General features: G+C 46.5%; 1 protein-coding gene across 2 annotated transcripts in view; it reads left to right on the top strand.

Annotated features, from left to right (window-relative positions):
• The window catches only part of LOC109903539 (protein Jumonji), a 97,159-nt gene extending 81,521 nt beyond the window's left edge, over positions 1 to 15,638 (top strand). Inside the window, exons 8-19 of one of the 2 annotated variants that reach the window (XR_004202876.1) lie at positions 1,950 to 3,159; positions 3,638 to 4,155; positions 6,720 to 6,812; positions 6,919 to 7,037; positions 7,549 to 7,619; positions 7,928 to 8,042; positions 10,774 to 11,062; positions 11,479 to 11,609; positions 11,852 to 12,035; positions 12,178 to 12,285; positions 12,847 to 13,710; positions 13,835 to 15,638. Coding sequence is in view for 1 of the 2 variants with exons in the window: in XM_020500310.2 (XP_020355899.2) it covers positions 1,950 to 3,159; positions 3,638 to 4,155; positions 6,720 to 6,812; positions 6,919 to 7,037; positions 7,549 to 7,619; positions 7,928 to 8,042; positions 10,774 to 11,062; positions 11,479 to 11,609; positions 11,852 to 12,035; positions 12,178 to 12,285; positions 12,847 to 13,026 (3,018 nt within the window). In the remaining variant the exon portion in view is untranslated. Of the gene's footprint in view, positions 1 to 1,949; positions 3,160 to 3,637; positions 4,156 to 6,719; positions 6,813 to 6,918; positions 7,038 to 7,548; positions 7,620 to 7,927; positions 8,043 to 10,773; positions 11,063 to 11,478; positions 11,610 to 11,851; positions 12,036 to 12,177; positions 12,286 to 12,846 lie in introns of both variants that reach the window. The other variant, XM_020500310.2, reaches the window with a different exon arrangement.
• The last annotated feature ends 434 nt before the right edge of the window (positions 15,639 to 16,072 follow it).

The raw sequence follows: 16,072 nt of genomic DNA, 5'->3' as shown, positions 1-16,072 counted from the left end.
TCAGCTATCACATTGATGTGCTTGTTTTTATATACTTTTGAGTGCTACATTGTTTGTGTTTTTTTTAAATTGATACGTGTGTCCGTTTCTCTATGCGCTGGAAGAGTCACGGTTACGCTTCCTGATCCGGTCTTTTCAAATTGGTTGCTGAGCTCTAGATCTCTTCCTATGGGCTGCTGAGCTGCAGTGGATCAAGTCTGTTCCTATGAGCTGCTGAGCTGCAGTGGATCCAGTCTGTTCCTATGGGCTGCTGAGCTACAGTGGATCCAGTCTGTTCCTATGGGCCGCTGAGCTGCAGTGGATCCAGTCTGTTCCTATGGGCTGCTGAGCTGCAGTGGATCCAGTCTGTTCCTATGAGCAGCTGATTTGCTGTAGATCCGTCCTCTTCCTATGGGCCGCTGAGCTGCAGATGTTCCGTGTTTAATCTTCCTGCCATCCTGCAGATGGACTATAGCAACACATGATGTCATCCTGAGCCATCCCCCGCCTCCCCCCTCCTCTCTTTCCACTCACATGGGACCAAAATCCACTTCAGAGAGTTGGCTGTGGTTCTGTTCTCTCTTGTTCCCTCACTCTTTCTCCCTCTCCCTCGCTTACTCTGTCTGTTTCCTGTAATGATTTTTCTTTATTTTTTTTCTCACCAGTCTTTCAGTGCCTTCTACAGGGGCCTTCACCTTCTCCACAGGGCTGGGATGTAGCCCGTCTCCTCTCTCTCGCTCCTCTGTCTCAGACCAGACTATTACAGAGCAAAGGCCACTGCTCACATGCACACCAACCCTTGAGAGAGTTGTGCAGCAGAGTAGAGCCAGTGAGCCCTCTAGTGGTGAAACTAAAGTAGACAACCACCACCCAGCCCGCTGTGCCTTTGTCAGCATATCTGTTTTGCTCACAGCTGGCCCACTGGCTCTCTGTTCTATTCTTTTGGTCGTGAAGGCAAAATGGATGAGTTTTACCCTTAAGCAAGCTGCAAAGAGAAGTCTCTGAATCTGATGTTGTCTTTGGTTATAGCTCTATCCCTCTAGAGTTGAGAATCTGATGAATTTGTTGAGTCTTTGGCATCGTGCTGCTTTGAGACCCTGGCAGACGTCACACTGCGTTTAGCCACTCTGCCATCCATCACTCTGGCCTGCCGGGGCGCTGGGGTTCGCTCTCTCTCTCTCTCTGTGTATTTTTCCACTATTGAGGGGAGCAGTATTTATGAAGGGGGTCACATTTCACTCCCCTTATCTTTTAATAGCCTCTCTTTGTGTTGGCTGCACCTGATAGAAGCAGGGCTGCAGCTGTATTGTACTCCTAATGCAGAGGTGTTCAGGGGGCAGCAGAGGGAACAGAGAGAGGGAGACAACTCTGCTTCTTCTGCTGGTGGGTCTGGATGGCTTCATTCCCCCAGCTGCGTTTAGCCAGTGAGGCCCCCGATGTAACTTAAGCTAGCTACATTTCAGAGCTCACATGTTCAGCAGGGGTTCTCAGATCTGCAGGGTAATTTTTTTTTATTTGAGGCATTAAAGGCGAATTAAAGAGCTTAAGGAAACTATACCAAATAAAACTGTCTTCATGTGCTGGGATAGAGTTTCAAGTCGTAACCTTTTTCATGTAGTGTTCTCTACATACAGCAGTTGGCTCTAAAATTAAAGCCTTACTCCTATTTGGGCCGGGATGGATTTTTTCAGCTGTTGAAGCTAACATTGTTTAGTTTTCTTGCCCTGTGAGGAGTGTTTGTCTACAATAACAGATTTAAAAGTACAACAACTCATGTATAGGCTTCATTGAGTAGCAGCAGTTTAAAATGTTTGCTTACTAGTTTACTTCTTCAATGTGAAGCCACAGCTCCGGAGGGAAAGAGAGAGTGTGTGTGTGTTAGAACACAATGTTTATGATCAAATGTTTCTGATCTCTCTCTCTCGTTCTCTCTCTCTATCTCTCTCACTCGTTCTCTCTCTCGCTCTCAGGTCTTTAAAGTGAACGGCGTCACACGGCTCTCCCAGCCAGGCGTGCACACGGCCGGTGCCCAAAAAACGAAAGACTTCAGACTGCCGTCCAAAACTGTGAAGGGCCAAGTCACATACACCAAAGCAAAACGAGAACTGGTCAAGAAAACCAAACTGAACCACCGCAAACACAGCACTGCTGCTTCCCATAGAGCCAATAGCAACAATCACCACCGCCACCAGCGACTCCCCCTCTCCAACTCAGGAAAAGCCCAGAATAGCAAAGCAAAAACACGCAAACAGGTGCTATTATCCAATGGGGTGTACAAGGTGGCTAACGGGGGCGGTGTGCGCCTCAACGGTCGCCTCTGTGCCAAGCAGGAGGTTGGCAGGCAGGGGCGTGAGGGGCTGAGGAACTCCAAGCGGAGGCTGGAGGTGGCGGTAGCAGCCATCGGGGCGGTGGCTGACTCCCAGGGTCAGCTGGTCATCCTGGAGAATAACCCCAACCCTAAGAAGACAAAACAGCACCAGACCAGCCCTCTGGAAACACGCAGTAAGAAAGCATGTCAGGACAAGACCTTGGTCCCCAACGGACACATTGTCATGGAAACCACCCCTCCCCCGACCCTGCTAGCCCCACCCCCTCCCCCGACTCCTCCCGCCACACCACCAGCCAATCCAGAGCCAGAGCGTCAGCGGCCCAAGCGGGCGTCAGCCGGCAAGCTGATGTTCATCAGACAAGCACAGCAGCGGGGGCAGATTGCCTCTAACCCTAACCACAACCGCTCAACTACCTCAGAATCCCCTTGCCACACTTCTGGACACAACCCTGGACATATCCCTCACAAACCAGCAGAGCCCCGGCCTGACAGGGAGTGGGAAAGGGAGAAGGAGAGGGAGAGAGAGAGGGAGAGGGCGGAGAGGAGCAGGGTGAGCTGGGCGGCGTTGGGTGAGGCGCCAGTGTTCTGTCCCACCCAGCGGGAGTTCCAGGACCCCCTGGTGTACCTGGACTCTGTGCGGGAGGGGGCGGAGCCCTGCGGACTGTGTCGTGTGGTTCCCCCGGCTGACTGGCGCCCAGAGTGCAAACTGAACGACGAGATGCGCTTTGTGACCCAGGTGCAGCGCATCCACAAGCTGGGCCGTCGCTGGGGCCCCAACGTACAGAGGCTAGCCTGCATCAAGAAGCATCTCAAATCTCAGGGCATCACCATGGAAGACCCCCCGCTCATCGGTGAGTCTAACTCATAGACTGTCCCTACTTTACCAGCCACACACACACTTAACCCGATCCCCCTGGTCGTTGGTTGGTCTGACAGTCAAACGCACATATAGGCTGGACGAATGTCGCAAAACAAACCGCTTTAGTAAACATTGGGTCTCGAAGGTATTGACAATACAACAAAATGTTTGTTGCATTCCACCAATGGTATCTGGTATTTTTACTGCAGATGTCAATAACAATATTCACCTTAGACACCTTAGATTTCTCACTCAGCAGCTTTGTGTTTTTACACTGAAAGAGGCTGTTTATCTGACTGAAATAAATGTTTGAGTCTGTATAAGAATGCGGCCGATGTTATGCTATGATTATCGAAGAAGTGTTAAACTCATGGCCATTGACCCTCACCCATTCCTCTCTCCCCAGGCGGCTGTGGGGTTTGGGTTAGGCTTAACCCTGTATCTGACCCCATCTCCCTCTCTTCCTCCAGGTGGCTGTGAGGTTGACCTGGCTCGGTTCTTCCAGCTGATTAATGACATGGGCGGCATGCAGCAGGTGATGGACCTGAAGAAGTGGAGTAAACTGGCTGATCTGCTGCGGATCCCCAAGTCAGCCCAGGACCGTCTGGCCAAGCTGCAGGAGTCCTACCTCCAGTACCTGCTGTCGTATGACTCTCTGTCCCCCGAGGAGCACCAACGCCTGGAGAGGGAGGTGCTGCAGGAGAAGGAGGGCTTGGAACGCCTCAGGGGGCCCCTGGAGGGCCACACAGAGAGGAACCTGGCCCTGCCGCGCTACGAGCCTAAGAACGGGCTGGCCGGCAGTCTGGTGCAGCGCAGCAATGGTCAACTGTGCAGCCGGCTGAAGGAGCTGGACAGTCAGCAGCTGAAGGTTGGACGCCGGAGGCTGTTCGCTCAGGAAAAGAATAATGGGGACAAGACACAGCAGGAGGAAGAGGATGCGGATATGGAGAAAGGTGTTCTCAGTGACCAGCACAAGTGTATTTACAAGGTGAGGCACAGGAAACAACAATGCACATCCTTTTTAAAACTGTGTTTTTGTTCATTCCTCTCATGCCTCCCACGTCATCTAGTTCCAGTCCTGCTTGCTTTATTCTGTTGTTCTAGGTGATGGAATGTAGGTCAGTGCTGAGCTGGTTGAAATGGAGCCACAGACAGCAGGCCTGTGGCTCTACTCCACATCTCTCTGCCCTGCCCTGCCCTGCCTCTCTCTGTGTCAACCCTGCCCACACTTCGGCCTACACACACATACAGTTGAAGTCGGAAGTTTACATACACTTAGGTTGGAGTCATTAACTTGTTTTTCACCACTCCACAAATTTCTTGTTAACAAACTAGTTTTGGCAAGTCGGTTAGGACATCTACTTTGTGCATGACACAAGTCATTTTTCCAACAGTTGTTTACAGACAAATGATTCACTTATAATTCACGGTATCACAATTCCAGTGGGTCAGAAGTTTACATACACTAAGTTAAACAGCTTGGAAAATTCCATAAAATTGTCATGGCTTTAGAAGCTTCTGATGGGCTAATTGACATCATTTGTGTCAATTTGAGGTGTACCTGTGGATGTATTTCGAGGCCTACCTTCACATTCTGTGCCTCTTTGCTTGACATCATGTGAAAATCAAAAGAATTCAGCTAAGACCTTAGAAAAAAAATGGTAGACCTCCACAAGTCTGGTTCATCCTTGGAGCGTTTTCCAAATGCCTGATGGTACCACGTTCATCTGTACAAACAATAGTACGCACGTATAAACACCATTGGACCACGCAGCCGTCATACCGCTCAGGAAGGAGACGCGTTCTGTCTCCTAGAGATGAACGTACTTTGGTGCAAAAAGTGCAAATCAATCCCAGAACAACAGCAAAGGCCCTTGTGAAGATGCTGGAGGAAACAGGTACAAAAGTATCTATATCCACAGTAAAACGAGTCCTATATCGACATAACCTGAAAGGCCGCTCAGCTCCAAAACCGCCATGAAAAAGCCAGACCACAGTTTGCAACTGCACATAGGGACAAAGATCATACATTTTAGAGAAATGTCCTCTGGTCCGATGAAACAAAAATAGAATTGTTTGGCCATAATGACCATCGTTATGTTTGGAGGAAAAAGGGGGAGGCTTGCAAGCCGAAGAACACCATCCCAACCGTGATGCATGGGGGTGGCAGCATCATGTTGTGGGGGTTGCTTTGCTGCAGGAGGGACTGGTGCACTTCACAAAATAGATGGCATCATGAGGCAGGAAAATTATGTGGATATATTGAAGCAACATCTCAGAACATCCGTCAAGAAGTTAAAGCTTGATTGCAAATGGGTCTTCCAAATGGACAATGACCACAAGCATACTTCCAAAGTTGTGGCAAAATGGCTTAAGGACAACAAAGTCAAGGTATTGGAGTTGCCATCACAAAGCCCTGACCTCAATCCTATAGGTAATTTGTAGGCAGAACTGAAAAAGTGTGTGTGAGCAAGGAGGCCTACAAACCTGACTCAGTTACTCCAGCTCTGTCAGGAGGAATGGGCCAAAATTCACCCAACTTATTTTGGAAACCTTTTGGAAGGCTACCTGAAACATTTGACCCAAGTTAAACAATTTAAAGGCAATGCTACCAAATACTAATTGAGTGTATGTAAACTTCTGACCCACTGGGAATGTGATGAAAGAAATATAAGATTAAATAAATCATTCTATTCTATTATTCTGACTTTTCACATTCTTAAAATAAAGTGGTGATCCTAACTGACCTAAAACAGGGAATTTAGGATTAAATGTCAGGAATTGTGAAACTGAGTTTAAATGTATTTGGTTAAGGTGTATGTAAACTTCCGACTTCAACTGTATACACACACACACTGCTGCTCTTCTCAAATCATGTCACATGCGTCAAATACAACAGGTGAAATTTTACAGTGAAAAACCTTAGTGAAATTCATACTTACAAGCCCTTAATAACCAACAATGCAGTTCAATAAATAGTTTTTAAATAAAATAAAGTAAAAAAATACAAAGTAACACAGCAGAATTACATAACAATAACGAGGCTATATACAGGTGGCCCGGTACTGAGTAAATGTGCAGGGGTACAGGTTAGAGGAGGTGTGACGTAATATAGTTTCTAACCCTAGCCTGCTGTGTGTCTGTGATCATGACATCTCAAACGCCGTTCTGGTCTGGATTCCATTTAAATCGTTTCCCTCCCCAACACAAGCAGACCCATAAGACGTGAGATCAGTACAATTACAGTAACCCAGAGACAGTACAGGCAGTTTTTATCGACGCCATCATGGCCCCTCCAATCTTAAGAGGCATCCCAGGGAAGGTTCATATTAGCTAGTCATGCTCAGGAACGTTCGACATGGAGCTGCAGAGACTTGCATACAGTACACTCGGGTCATCCAGTCTTTCATTTTTCATTGCATAATTTAGCCCTGGTGTGTGTATGGCTATATATTTCTCTTAAAGGCTCGTTCATAGGCTGGTATTTGCTTTTACAGGGTACCTGACTCTGTTTGATGCTAGTTGTACTATGTGGCCAATCTTGTGTTGCAGGGGAAATCTGTATCTCTCACCAACTTCTTTAGGATAGCCAGGAACACCATGACCATGTGCTTTAACAAAGAGCCCGGTGCTGCTGAGGTCGAGGTAAGAATGGCATGTCTTAGTCACTACTGTAAATTGAGCTTTTTTTTTTTGTGTGTGCACATTTTATCGATCACTGCTCACTTCTCCTTTTTGTCTTCCTTGACAGCAAGAATACTGGAGGATAGTGGAGCAGAGGCACTGCCATGTGGCAGTGCATTATGGGAAAGTGGACACCAACACACACGGAAGTGGCTTCCCTGTGGGAAAGTCCGAGCCATTTTCTAAGTAAGAAGACCCAATGTCATCACACACTAAACATAGAAATACCCAATATGGTCCCACTTTATATTACGTTTGGCTTCATAAAGCCTTCATAATGCCTTCATAAGCACTACATAAATGTGTTAATCTATAACCATATCTCATGCTTTTATAAATGGTTCATAAATTTGGCATAACTGACAATCACCAATGTCAAATGTTTCATAACCCGCTATGTCAAATATGATACAGTATGACAGATTTATAAATGCTTTGTGAAGCGTCAATTGAATGATATTTATTGCTGCTTATGCCATAGGAGTGGGTTATGTCGTATTTGACATTGGCGGTTATGCCACATTTGTGAACCCTTTATAAAGCATGACCTACAGTTATACATTTGTAACACATTTGTGTAGTGTTTATGAAGGCTTTTATAAGCTGCTCGTTATTTATTTAACATCTCTTGACTGGCCACTGTGGAATGACTGTCCTCCATCTAAACCTGACAGTGACTGTTCACTCTCCGTTTCAGACATGGATGGAACCTCACTGTCCTCCCAAATAATTCTGGATCCATTCTGCGGCATCTTGGAGCCGTGCCCGGTGAGATTTCTACCCTAACCCCTGATCCTCACTCTAACCCTCACCCCTGATCCTCAATCCCTCTCTCACACAAACCCTCATCCCTGAGGCACTGTAGACAATGGGAAGATCTCAGTTGCATACTCCTCGTCTCCTTCCCTAAACCCATTGGATAAGAATGCCAGAGGTCCCTCCCTTGTGACCTTTTCCTCCAATGGGTTTTGAGAAAGAGCTGAGGAGAGAGGACGCTAGGAGTATTGAGATCTTCCCATTGTGAGGCCTGTTGTGGTCTCTGCTGTTTTAAAACGGACTCCTCTGTCTCTCCGTAGGGGTGACCATTCCCTGGCTGAACATTGGCATGGTCTTTTCTACCTCATGCTGGTCTCGAGACCAAAACCGCCTTCCATACATTGATTACTTACACACTGGTGCTGACTGCATTTGGTAAGTATCCCAACATGACCACCTCTGCCTCTCTTCCTCCTCACAGGTAATGTGTACTGTACAAGGACATTACAAAGATATGTGGTTTTTCTAAGGTGACATGGAATTAGCACCCATCTCGGATCAGGCTTGTAATTAGCTGATCAAATTCCATCCTCCTTGAACACACGCCAGTCTTTTGGAAATATGTATTTATGCCAAAGTGGCTCTCTTTAAAGCCACCCAGAAATGACTGGGTGGCAGCAAAGCCACAGACATTAGTGTGTTGTGTATTTGACCTGTTATGAAGGCAATGTTTATTCTCTTTGCATTAGCCCAACTTGAATGTAATGGTAATGAAGGGGTTGAGAAAGGGCATTGGCTGTAGACATCCAGCAGCCCAACCCCCTCCCTCCCCATGTGTTCTACCTGCTCATTGGTGGTGACACAGGTGAGTAGCAATGTGCTAGGAGGTTCCTGAGATGAAGGCAAGTCATAATCAACATCATTGACCGCCTGCTCTCTTGAAGTATGAATGTTCCCCTCATCTTTTCATGGTGTGTCTGCATGTATTAGGCCAGGGGTTCCCAAACATTTTCACTCGGGGACCCCCCCCCGTCCAGCACACGCCATGTTTATTTCTAAGTGCACAAGAACTGCTCATGACACAAACTGTTCACACCCCTCTTGTTGGTGGAGAGAATTTCCGGTTTAAAGCATATTTCCTGCAATTCTACACATTTTGTCATGGGGTGCAAAGAAAATGTTGTAGTTTTAAAGCAAATTTTCTTCCAATTCTGTCTAATGCATTGTCTAATGTGTATTCTTGTGATATTTGAGTAACCAAAAAATTACAACAGTATCTATGTGCTACAACATCTAAGTTTAAAAAAAAACTTAGCTGATCATGGGCTAGGTGATCTGGACATTTCTTAAGTTATAAATAGCTCGATAAAGGTACACAATATATACGAAAGTATGTGGACACCGCTTCAAATGAGTGGATTTGGCTATTTCAGCCACACCCGTTGCTGACAGGTGTATAAAATCGAGCACAGGGCCATGTAGTCTCATATACAAACATTGGCAGCAGAATGGTCTTACTGAAGAGCTCAGTGACTTTCAAAGGGGCACTGTCATTTTATTTATTGAACCTTATTTTAACTAGGCAAGTCCGTTAAGAACAAATTCTTATTTTCAATGACGGCCTACACTGGCCAAACCTGGACGACCCTGGGCCAATTGCGTGCCGCCCTATGGGACTCCCAATCACGTCTGGTTGTGATACAGCCTGGATGCCACCTTTACAATAAGTCAGTTCGTCAAATTTCTGCCCTGCTAGAGCTGCCTCAGTCAACTGTAAGTGTTATTGTGAAACGTCTAGGAGCAACAACTGCTCGGCCGCAAAGTGGTAGGCCACACAACTCACAGAACGGGGCCGTCGAGTGCTGTAGTGTGTAAAAATGGTCTGTCTGTCACTTGCAACACTCCAAACTGCCTCTGGAAGCAACCTCAACACAATAACGTTTTGTTGGGAGCCATGCACAAAGTATGATCAGCGGCGACGCCATTGGACTCTGGAGCAGTGGAAACACATTCTCTGGAGTGATGAATCACGGTCCACCATCTGAGAGTCCAACGAAGAATCTTGGATTGGCGGATGCAAGGAGAACGCTACCTGCCCCGAATGCATAGTGCCAACTGTAAAGTTTGGTGGAGGAGGAATAATGGTATGGAGCTGTTTTTCATGGTTTGGGCTAGGCCCCTTCGTTCCAGTGAAGGGAAATCTTAACGCTACAGCATACAATGACATTCTAGACAATTCTGCACTTGTGGCAACAGTTTGGGTGAAGGCCCTTGTTTCAGGTCCATTCAGAAATGCTTTGTTGAGATCAGTGTGGAAGAACTTGTCAGGGCTCTGAGCAAGCCAGTCATCAACCCCATCGGACACCTTTGGGATGAATTGGAACGCCGGCTGCGTGCCAGGCCTAATCACCCAACATCAGTGCCCGACCTCACTAATGCTCTTGTGGCTGAATGGAAGCAAATCCCAGAATGCATGCTGTTATAGCATGGGCGGGGACCAACTCCGTATTAATGCCCATGATTTTGGAATGAGATATTCGACAAGCAGGTGTCCACATATACTTTTAGTCATGTAGTGTGTGCAATGATGAACACAAGAGGAACTGATGATGAACTACCCAATTTTGGAAGTGCACCTGGCGCCTTCTACGATTTATAACTTTCAAGAGTAAGTTTAAAGCTGCCCCCTCGCATCCCCTAGTTTGGGAAACACTGTCCTAGAGTTACAGGAATGGGCCAGACAGCCTGTCTACGCGTGCCAGAGTTACAGGAAGTGCTAGTTTGGGATGCTCTAGAACAAGCGTAAGTCTGTTACACTATTCCCAGAGGACTTAGTTGTCCAGTGAGTCTGTGAAAAAGATCTCATTCTATAATGCAATCAAGATCCTCCATTTGACAGATGAAACCACAGACGGACTGACCACTCTACCTACAGGCCATGATCCGTACAGGCTGTGATTCCCCACAGGAAAGCGGCCTCTCAGGCTGTCATTCACTCTGTCAACCTTCTCTGTCGCACCTCTTGAGGCAGTGCATAAGCACAGACCTTCCTCTGACTGTTCAAAGCTGAGGGGTTACACTGCACAGTTGATGTCCTGCATAATACCACACACACACACACACACACAGTTGGATGAGCCTGAGTGGTCCCCTCTCGCCCTGCCAGGTATTCTGTTCCTGCTGAAGAGAAGGTGAAACTTGACAAGGTGGTTCACACACTGCTGCAGGCCAACGGGACCCCTGGGCTGGAGATGCTGGAGAAGAACATCATGATCTCTCCGGAGGTGCTTTGTCAAGAGGGTATCAAGGTCCACCGCACCGTCCAGCAGAGTGGTCAGTTTGTGGTCTGTTTCCCTGGGACCTTTGTGTCCAAGGTCTGCTGTGGCTACAGTGTGTCGGAAACCGTTCACTTTGCCACCCCCCAGTGGATGAACCTGGGATACGAGGCTTCTAAGGTAAGGCTGGAGCTGCTGTCTGCTCCCTCCTTGTGGCCATTTAGAGATATAGCTCATTGTCTACAACAGTATCACTAGAACAGGGCTGCTCACCCCTGTATCTGGAGAGCTACTCTGTCCTGTAGGTTTTCACTCCAACCCTAATTTAGCACACCTGATTCTAATAATTAGCTGGTTGATGAGATTAATCAGGTTAGTTCATTGGGGATGGAGCTGAAACCTCCATGAGGGTATTGTAGCTCTCCAGGACAGGGTTGGTGAGCCCCGCTGTACAGTCTATGCACAATTTTGTTCCTGTAGATTAGTGTAGTGTCATGTGTAATCTGTAATGTAGTTTAATCTGGCTGGTACAAACGTCTGTAGAACATTGACAGAATATTCTGTTAACCCAGTGTCTATCTGCCTTCCATCTGTAGGACCTTAAATGCCGGCACATAGCCAAACCTTTCTCCATGGAGAAGTTACTCTACCAGATCGCCACGGCCGAATCGAAACGCGAGAACGGACACCTTCTGACAACAATCTCCGCTCTTCTCAAAGACCTCAGGTGAGTAGCCATGGAAACCGGTCACATCAAAACATGGATGCTGTTAGCGTCAGCCACCATGGCAGTATGATCAAAGACCCCAAATGCACTCCATGCTTTAATGGATGGGCTTAGTGTCTACATCAAGGCCAAAAGACATTGAAATAGGACTGACTGTTTGCTGTACTGTGCTTAATCCCCGAGTTGAGTTCTGTTGTGGCGTTTGGAATCACTGAGTTGTGTTGCTCTGTCTGCTCCAATAGGAACATAGAGATGAGACAACGGCAGGAGCTGTACGAGGCGGGGCTTCTGTCTTCCGCCCGCTACGGAACACACGACAACAACCTGGTGCCCGGCGACGGACGCAAGAAACCCAGGAAGTGGCTGGCGCTAGAGTCCTCAGAGAGACGCTGCCAGACCTGCCAACACCTCTGCTACCTGTCCATGGTGAGAGCTGTGCCATGGGGAATAGTGCTAGGGCTGGGATACGGAGACTAGTGCTATGATTAGTTGAACTAGCGCTGGTGCTGGGTGAGGATGAATGGAGTTGACCACTCCATGAAAATATGTGTTGTGTTGTCTACACCAGGTGGTCCAGGAGAATGAGAACGTGGTCTTCTGTCTGGAGTGTGCTCTGAGATACGTGGAGAATCACAAGTCCTGCAGAGGCCTCAAGATGATGTATCGTTATGATGAGGTAAGATGCCTTCCCAGAAAACCGGGAACATTCCCAGGACATTAGCTAACATTCCCATTTAACTGCGCTATTCAATCTATTGCCGAAGCGTTACAGATTGCGCGATGGACATGTGAAGTACATTTTCCGATTGAGCTGTCACATGCAACATTTACCGTGAACATAGTCTCCACCACGTTGGGAACATTGCCTTTTTAAGTTTAAATTGGGCTTTAACGCTGAACCTCCGCGATACGGATTGAATAGAGCCCTAAGCTAGTTAGGGTTTTATCTAACATTAGGATGATAACGTCCCAAAAACATTAATATATATTTATTTTTTAATGTTTTAAATTAAATATCCTTGGCATGTTTTGTGTTAGAACTTTTGGGCAACCTAATAAATGTTCTGGGAACAATCACAGAACCAATTTTAGTTTGCTGGGATGGCCCGGTCTTATCTGAGTAGAATTGCTCAGAACCTTCAACAGTAGAGTGGCGTAACATGCATATAACACATATGCTTTCTCTCTGATTCCTCCCTTCCCTGGCTGTGCGCCCCCATGCTTCACCCCCTTGCAGGAGCAGATCAACAGCTTGGTGAAGCAGGTGTGCGGTAAGGCCCTGGGGAAGACGACTGAGAAATGTAATGGTGCGAGCCCCTTTAAACCACCACCCAAACGCGGTCCCCGGAAGAGAGCCACCGTGGAAGTGTCCCTGTCCCGCCTCTCCTCCCACCTGTCTCCCGCAGCCGTCTCCTAAGGACGTTAACACCCCCCACTGCCCCTCCATCTTAGTTTGGCCAATCACTGTTGTCCTTTATAAAGAAAGAAAAAATATTTCCAGCTTTTAATGCCCCAAATCTCCCCTACCTATGCCCCTTACCATGACCCTTACCATGACCCTTACCATGACAAACACCCCCCCCCCCCCCCAATTAGTATGGCAAACTTGTGAAAGCAAACTGTATTTTTTTGCACTAGCACAGAAAAAACTATTTTTCAGTTTATTTTTTGGGGGCGGGGGGGGTGTTAGTTGATGTCGTCCTTAGCATTAATTGAAAAGTTCACCGATAAATGTTGTGCCCCTTGCACTGCCCCCCTCTACACTTTTTGAGGATAGGGTCAGATTGGTCTTCCCTACCCAAACTGCAGTCAACTGTGAACAAAGGGACGGACGGAGAAGGTGCTCCTTTTTTCATTTTTATTGAAAGTAGAACCCAAAGTTTGCTCTCGTCTTTAGTTTTTGAAGATGAATTGTTTATATTCTCCTTTTTCACCTGCAGCAACTCCTGTTGTTCAGGGTCTGTTGCTCCCTAACCCACGCCAGGTAAAACTTGAAAGGCAGATGTTTTGGCTTGCTTGTTTTTATTTTGGATTTTAGCTTTGATTTTAGTCTTCTGTGTTTATTTTTTCGTTTTGTTCCTTGGTGGCTGTGGAACTAGCGGTGCCGTGGCTGTATGTCAGAAATACAGCCTGGTGTGCCGTATGTCAGAAACACAGACCTAGGTGCCGTGGCTGTACGTCAGAAATACAGCCTGGTGTGCCGTATGTCAGAAACACAGACCTAGGTGCCGTGGCTGTATGTCAGAAATACAGCCTGGTGTGCCGTATGTCAGAAACACAGACCTAGGTGCCGTGGCTGTACGTCAGAAATGCAGACCTGGGTGCCGTTGGTCTCTGTGCCCGTAGTAGAAGGGAGGCCTCCTTCGCTAGCGAGTGAAAACTGTGCCTAATACTCAGCAAGGAGATCCATCGTTTTTGGTGCTGTTGGTTATTATTACTGTATAACAATACAAAAGAAAGGTGAGGTGCTGGCTAACTACTAATCTCCTCTCCCACAGGGATGAGGTTCAAGGTTTTCATGTCCCACAGGGTTAGGGTTCTAGGCTCTCTTCTCCCACAGGGTTAGGTTAGGGTTCTAGGCTCTCTTCTCCCACAGGGTTAGGTTAGGGTTCTAGGCTCTCCTCTCCCACAGGGTTAGGTTAGGGTTCTAGGCTCTCCTCTCCCACAGGGTTAGGTTAGGGTTCTAGGCTCTCTTCTCCCACAGGGTTAGGTTAGGGTTCTAGGCTCTCTTCTCCCACAGGGTTAGGTTAGGGTTCTAGGCTCTCCTCTCCCACAGGGTTAGGTTAGGGTTCTAGGCTCTCCTCTCCCACAGGGTTAGGTTAGGGTTCTAGGCTCTCCTCTCCCACAGGGTTAGGTTAGGGTTCTAGGCTCTCCTCTCCCACAGGGTTAGGTTAGGGTTCTAGGCTCTCCTCTCCCACAGGGTTAGGTTAGGGTTCTAGGCTCTCCTCTCCCACAGGGTTAGGTTAGGGTTCTAGGCTCTCCTCTCCCACAGGGTTAGGTTAGGGTTCTAGGCTCTCCTCTCCCACAGGGTTAGGTTAGGGTTCTAGGCTCTCCTCTTCTAGATGTGCAATCATGTTAACATTCCATTCTTCCAGTCCTATTGTTTCAGCTGTACCAGTAAACATGACTTATTTTATTATTATTTTATATTTTTATTGTGTATGCGTTCTGATGTGCGTGTAGAACCACTAGTCAAAGGGTGTAAAATGTGAAATATGGAAATCCATGTTTTTTTATGCACATTTTCCCTTTTTCAGATGTATTATGTTTGATTTTAGGAGACAGTCCAACACAAAAACAAACTTTTGTACATAATCCTGTAAATGTCTTTAAATACTTGAGCCTTTTCTGGGGTGAAGGAAGGAATGATGCCTCTAAAGGTATTAGCGGAAGCAAGGGAGGAAGTGCTTGATGAAGAAAAAGCCTTACGTTTCAGTTTCTTCATGTGTGTGAGTTTGATGCTTACAGGGTTGCTCTGGTTACGTGTATACATTTAAGTGCTGCTTACATCAGTGAGAAAGATATGGAGTAGCAATGGCCCCCTATTTTATTTTTATTTTTTAGCTTTACTTTTTTAAAGAAAAGGGAAAATATGTTCATAAAAAAAATGTTTTAAATTTTCATTACTGAAAATTCAACAATGTAGTAGCTCATGTTGCACTGAGCTTGCCAGTGGTGGCTGACAAGGTGATCCTATTATCAAGTTTGTTGGTTGTTGTCCTTTACAGAAGACTGAACTGTTTTAGGAGTATTTAATGAAAACCAAGTTGGGTGTTTTCCACAGAAAGTGGTTGTCAAGTTTTTATGGCCTTACAATGTATTTTATTCAGATATTTTGTTTTTTTTGCATTTTCTTTTTCTACAGTATAAACTATTGCTCACGGTCGGTCTGGCAAGTTAATTTATTAGCGATGCGTCTCCAACTTTCCTTCCACTTGGAAAGATTTCATGTTGGTTATATTGCCAGTTTTTTTTACTTTTGCAGTTTGTACTAAAGGTTTAATAAAAACGTACAGACAATTCACCGTCTTTTCTTTTGTACGTGTGTGTATGTCCGTCTTTGTTGTTCTGAACGTGTCATGTTACGCAACTCACTAACCATTCTACGAATAAGTCTACTCTCCACGTCTAGGGGTCCAAGCTTGACTAATTGGTCCATAACTTGATATAAACGTGTGCGTTCAGTATGAAACTAAAGAGTAAGCGGACCGATGTCTAATGTACCTGCATACTTACCAGGGTCCAGAATGAGTTCTGTCCGACTCTAGTAAGCCAGCCCAACCAGGTCATTGAAGTTGAAATGGTGACAAATAATATAGAAAAGGGGAAAATCTAAAAGGCATGCCATAACAAAAAGGTATGAAACCAACGCTGTAAGACCCTACCAGTCCGAGAGGCTACTTAGTCCCCCTCTCACTCTGCAATAACTTGCTATTCACCCACACCTGTGAGCTATTACTCCA

Source organism: Oncorhynchus kisutch, linkage group LG14, assembly GCF_002021735.2.
Source record: "Oncorhynchus kisutch isolate 150728-3 linkage group LG14, Okis_V2, whole genome shotgun sequence".
NCBI lineage: Eukaryota > Metazoa > Chordata > Actinopteri > Salmoniformes > Salmonidae > Oncorhynchus > Oncorhynchus kisutch.
This window is presented reverse-complemented; position numbering and strand designations above follow the sequence as displayed.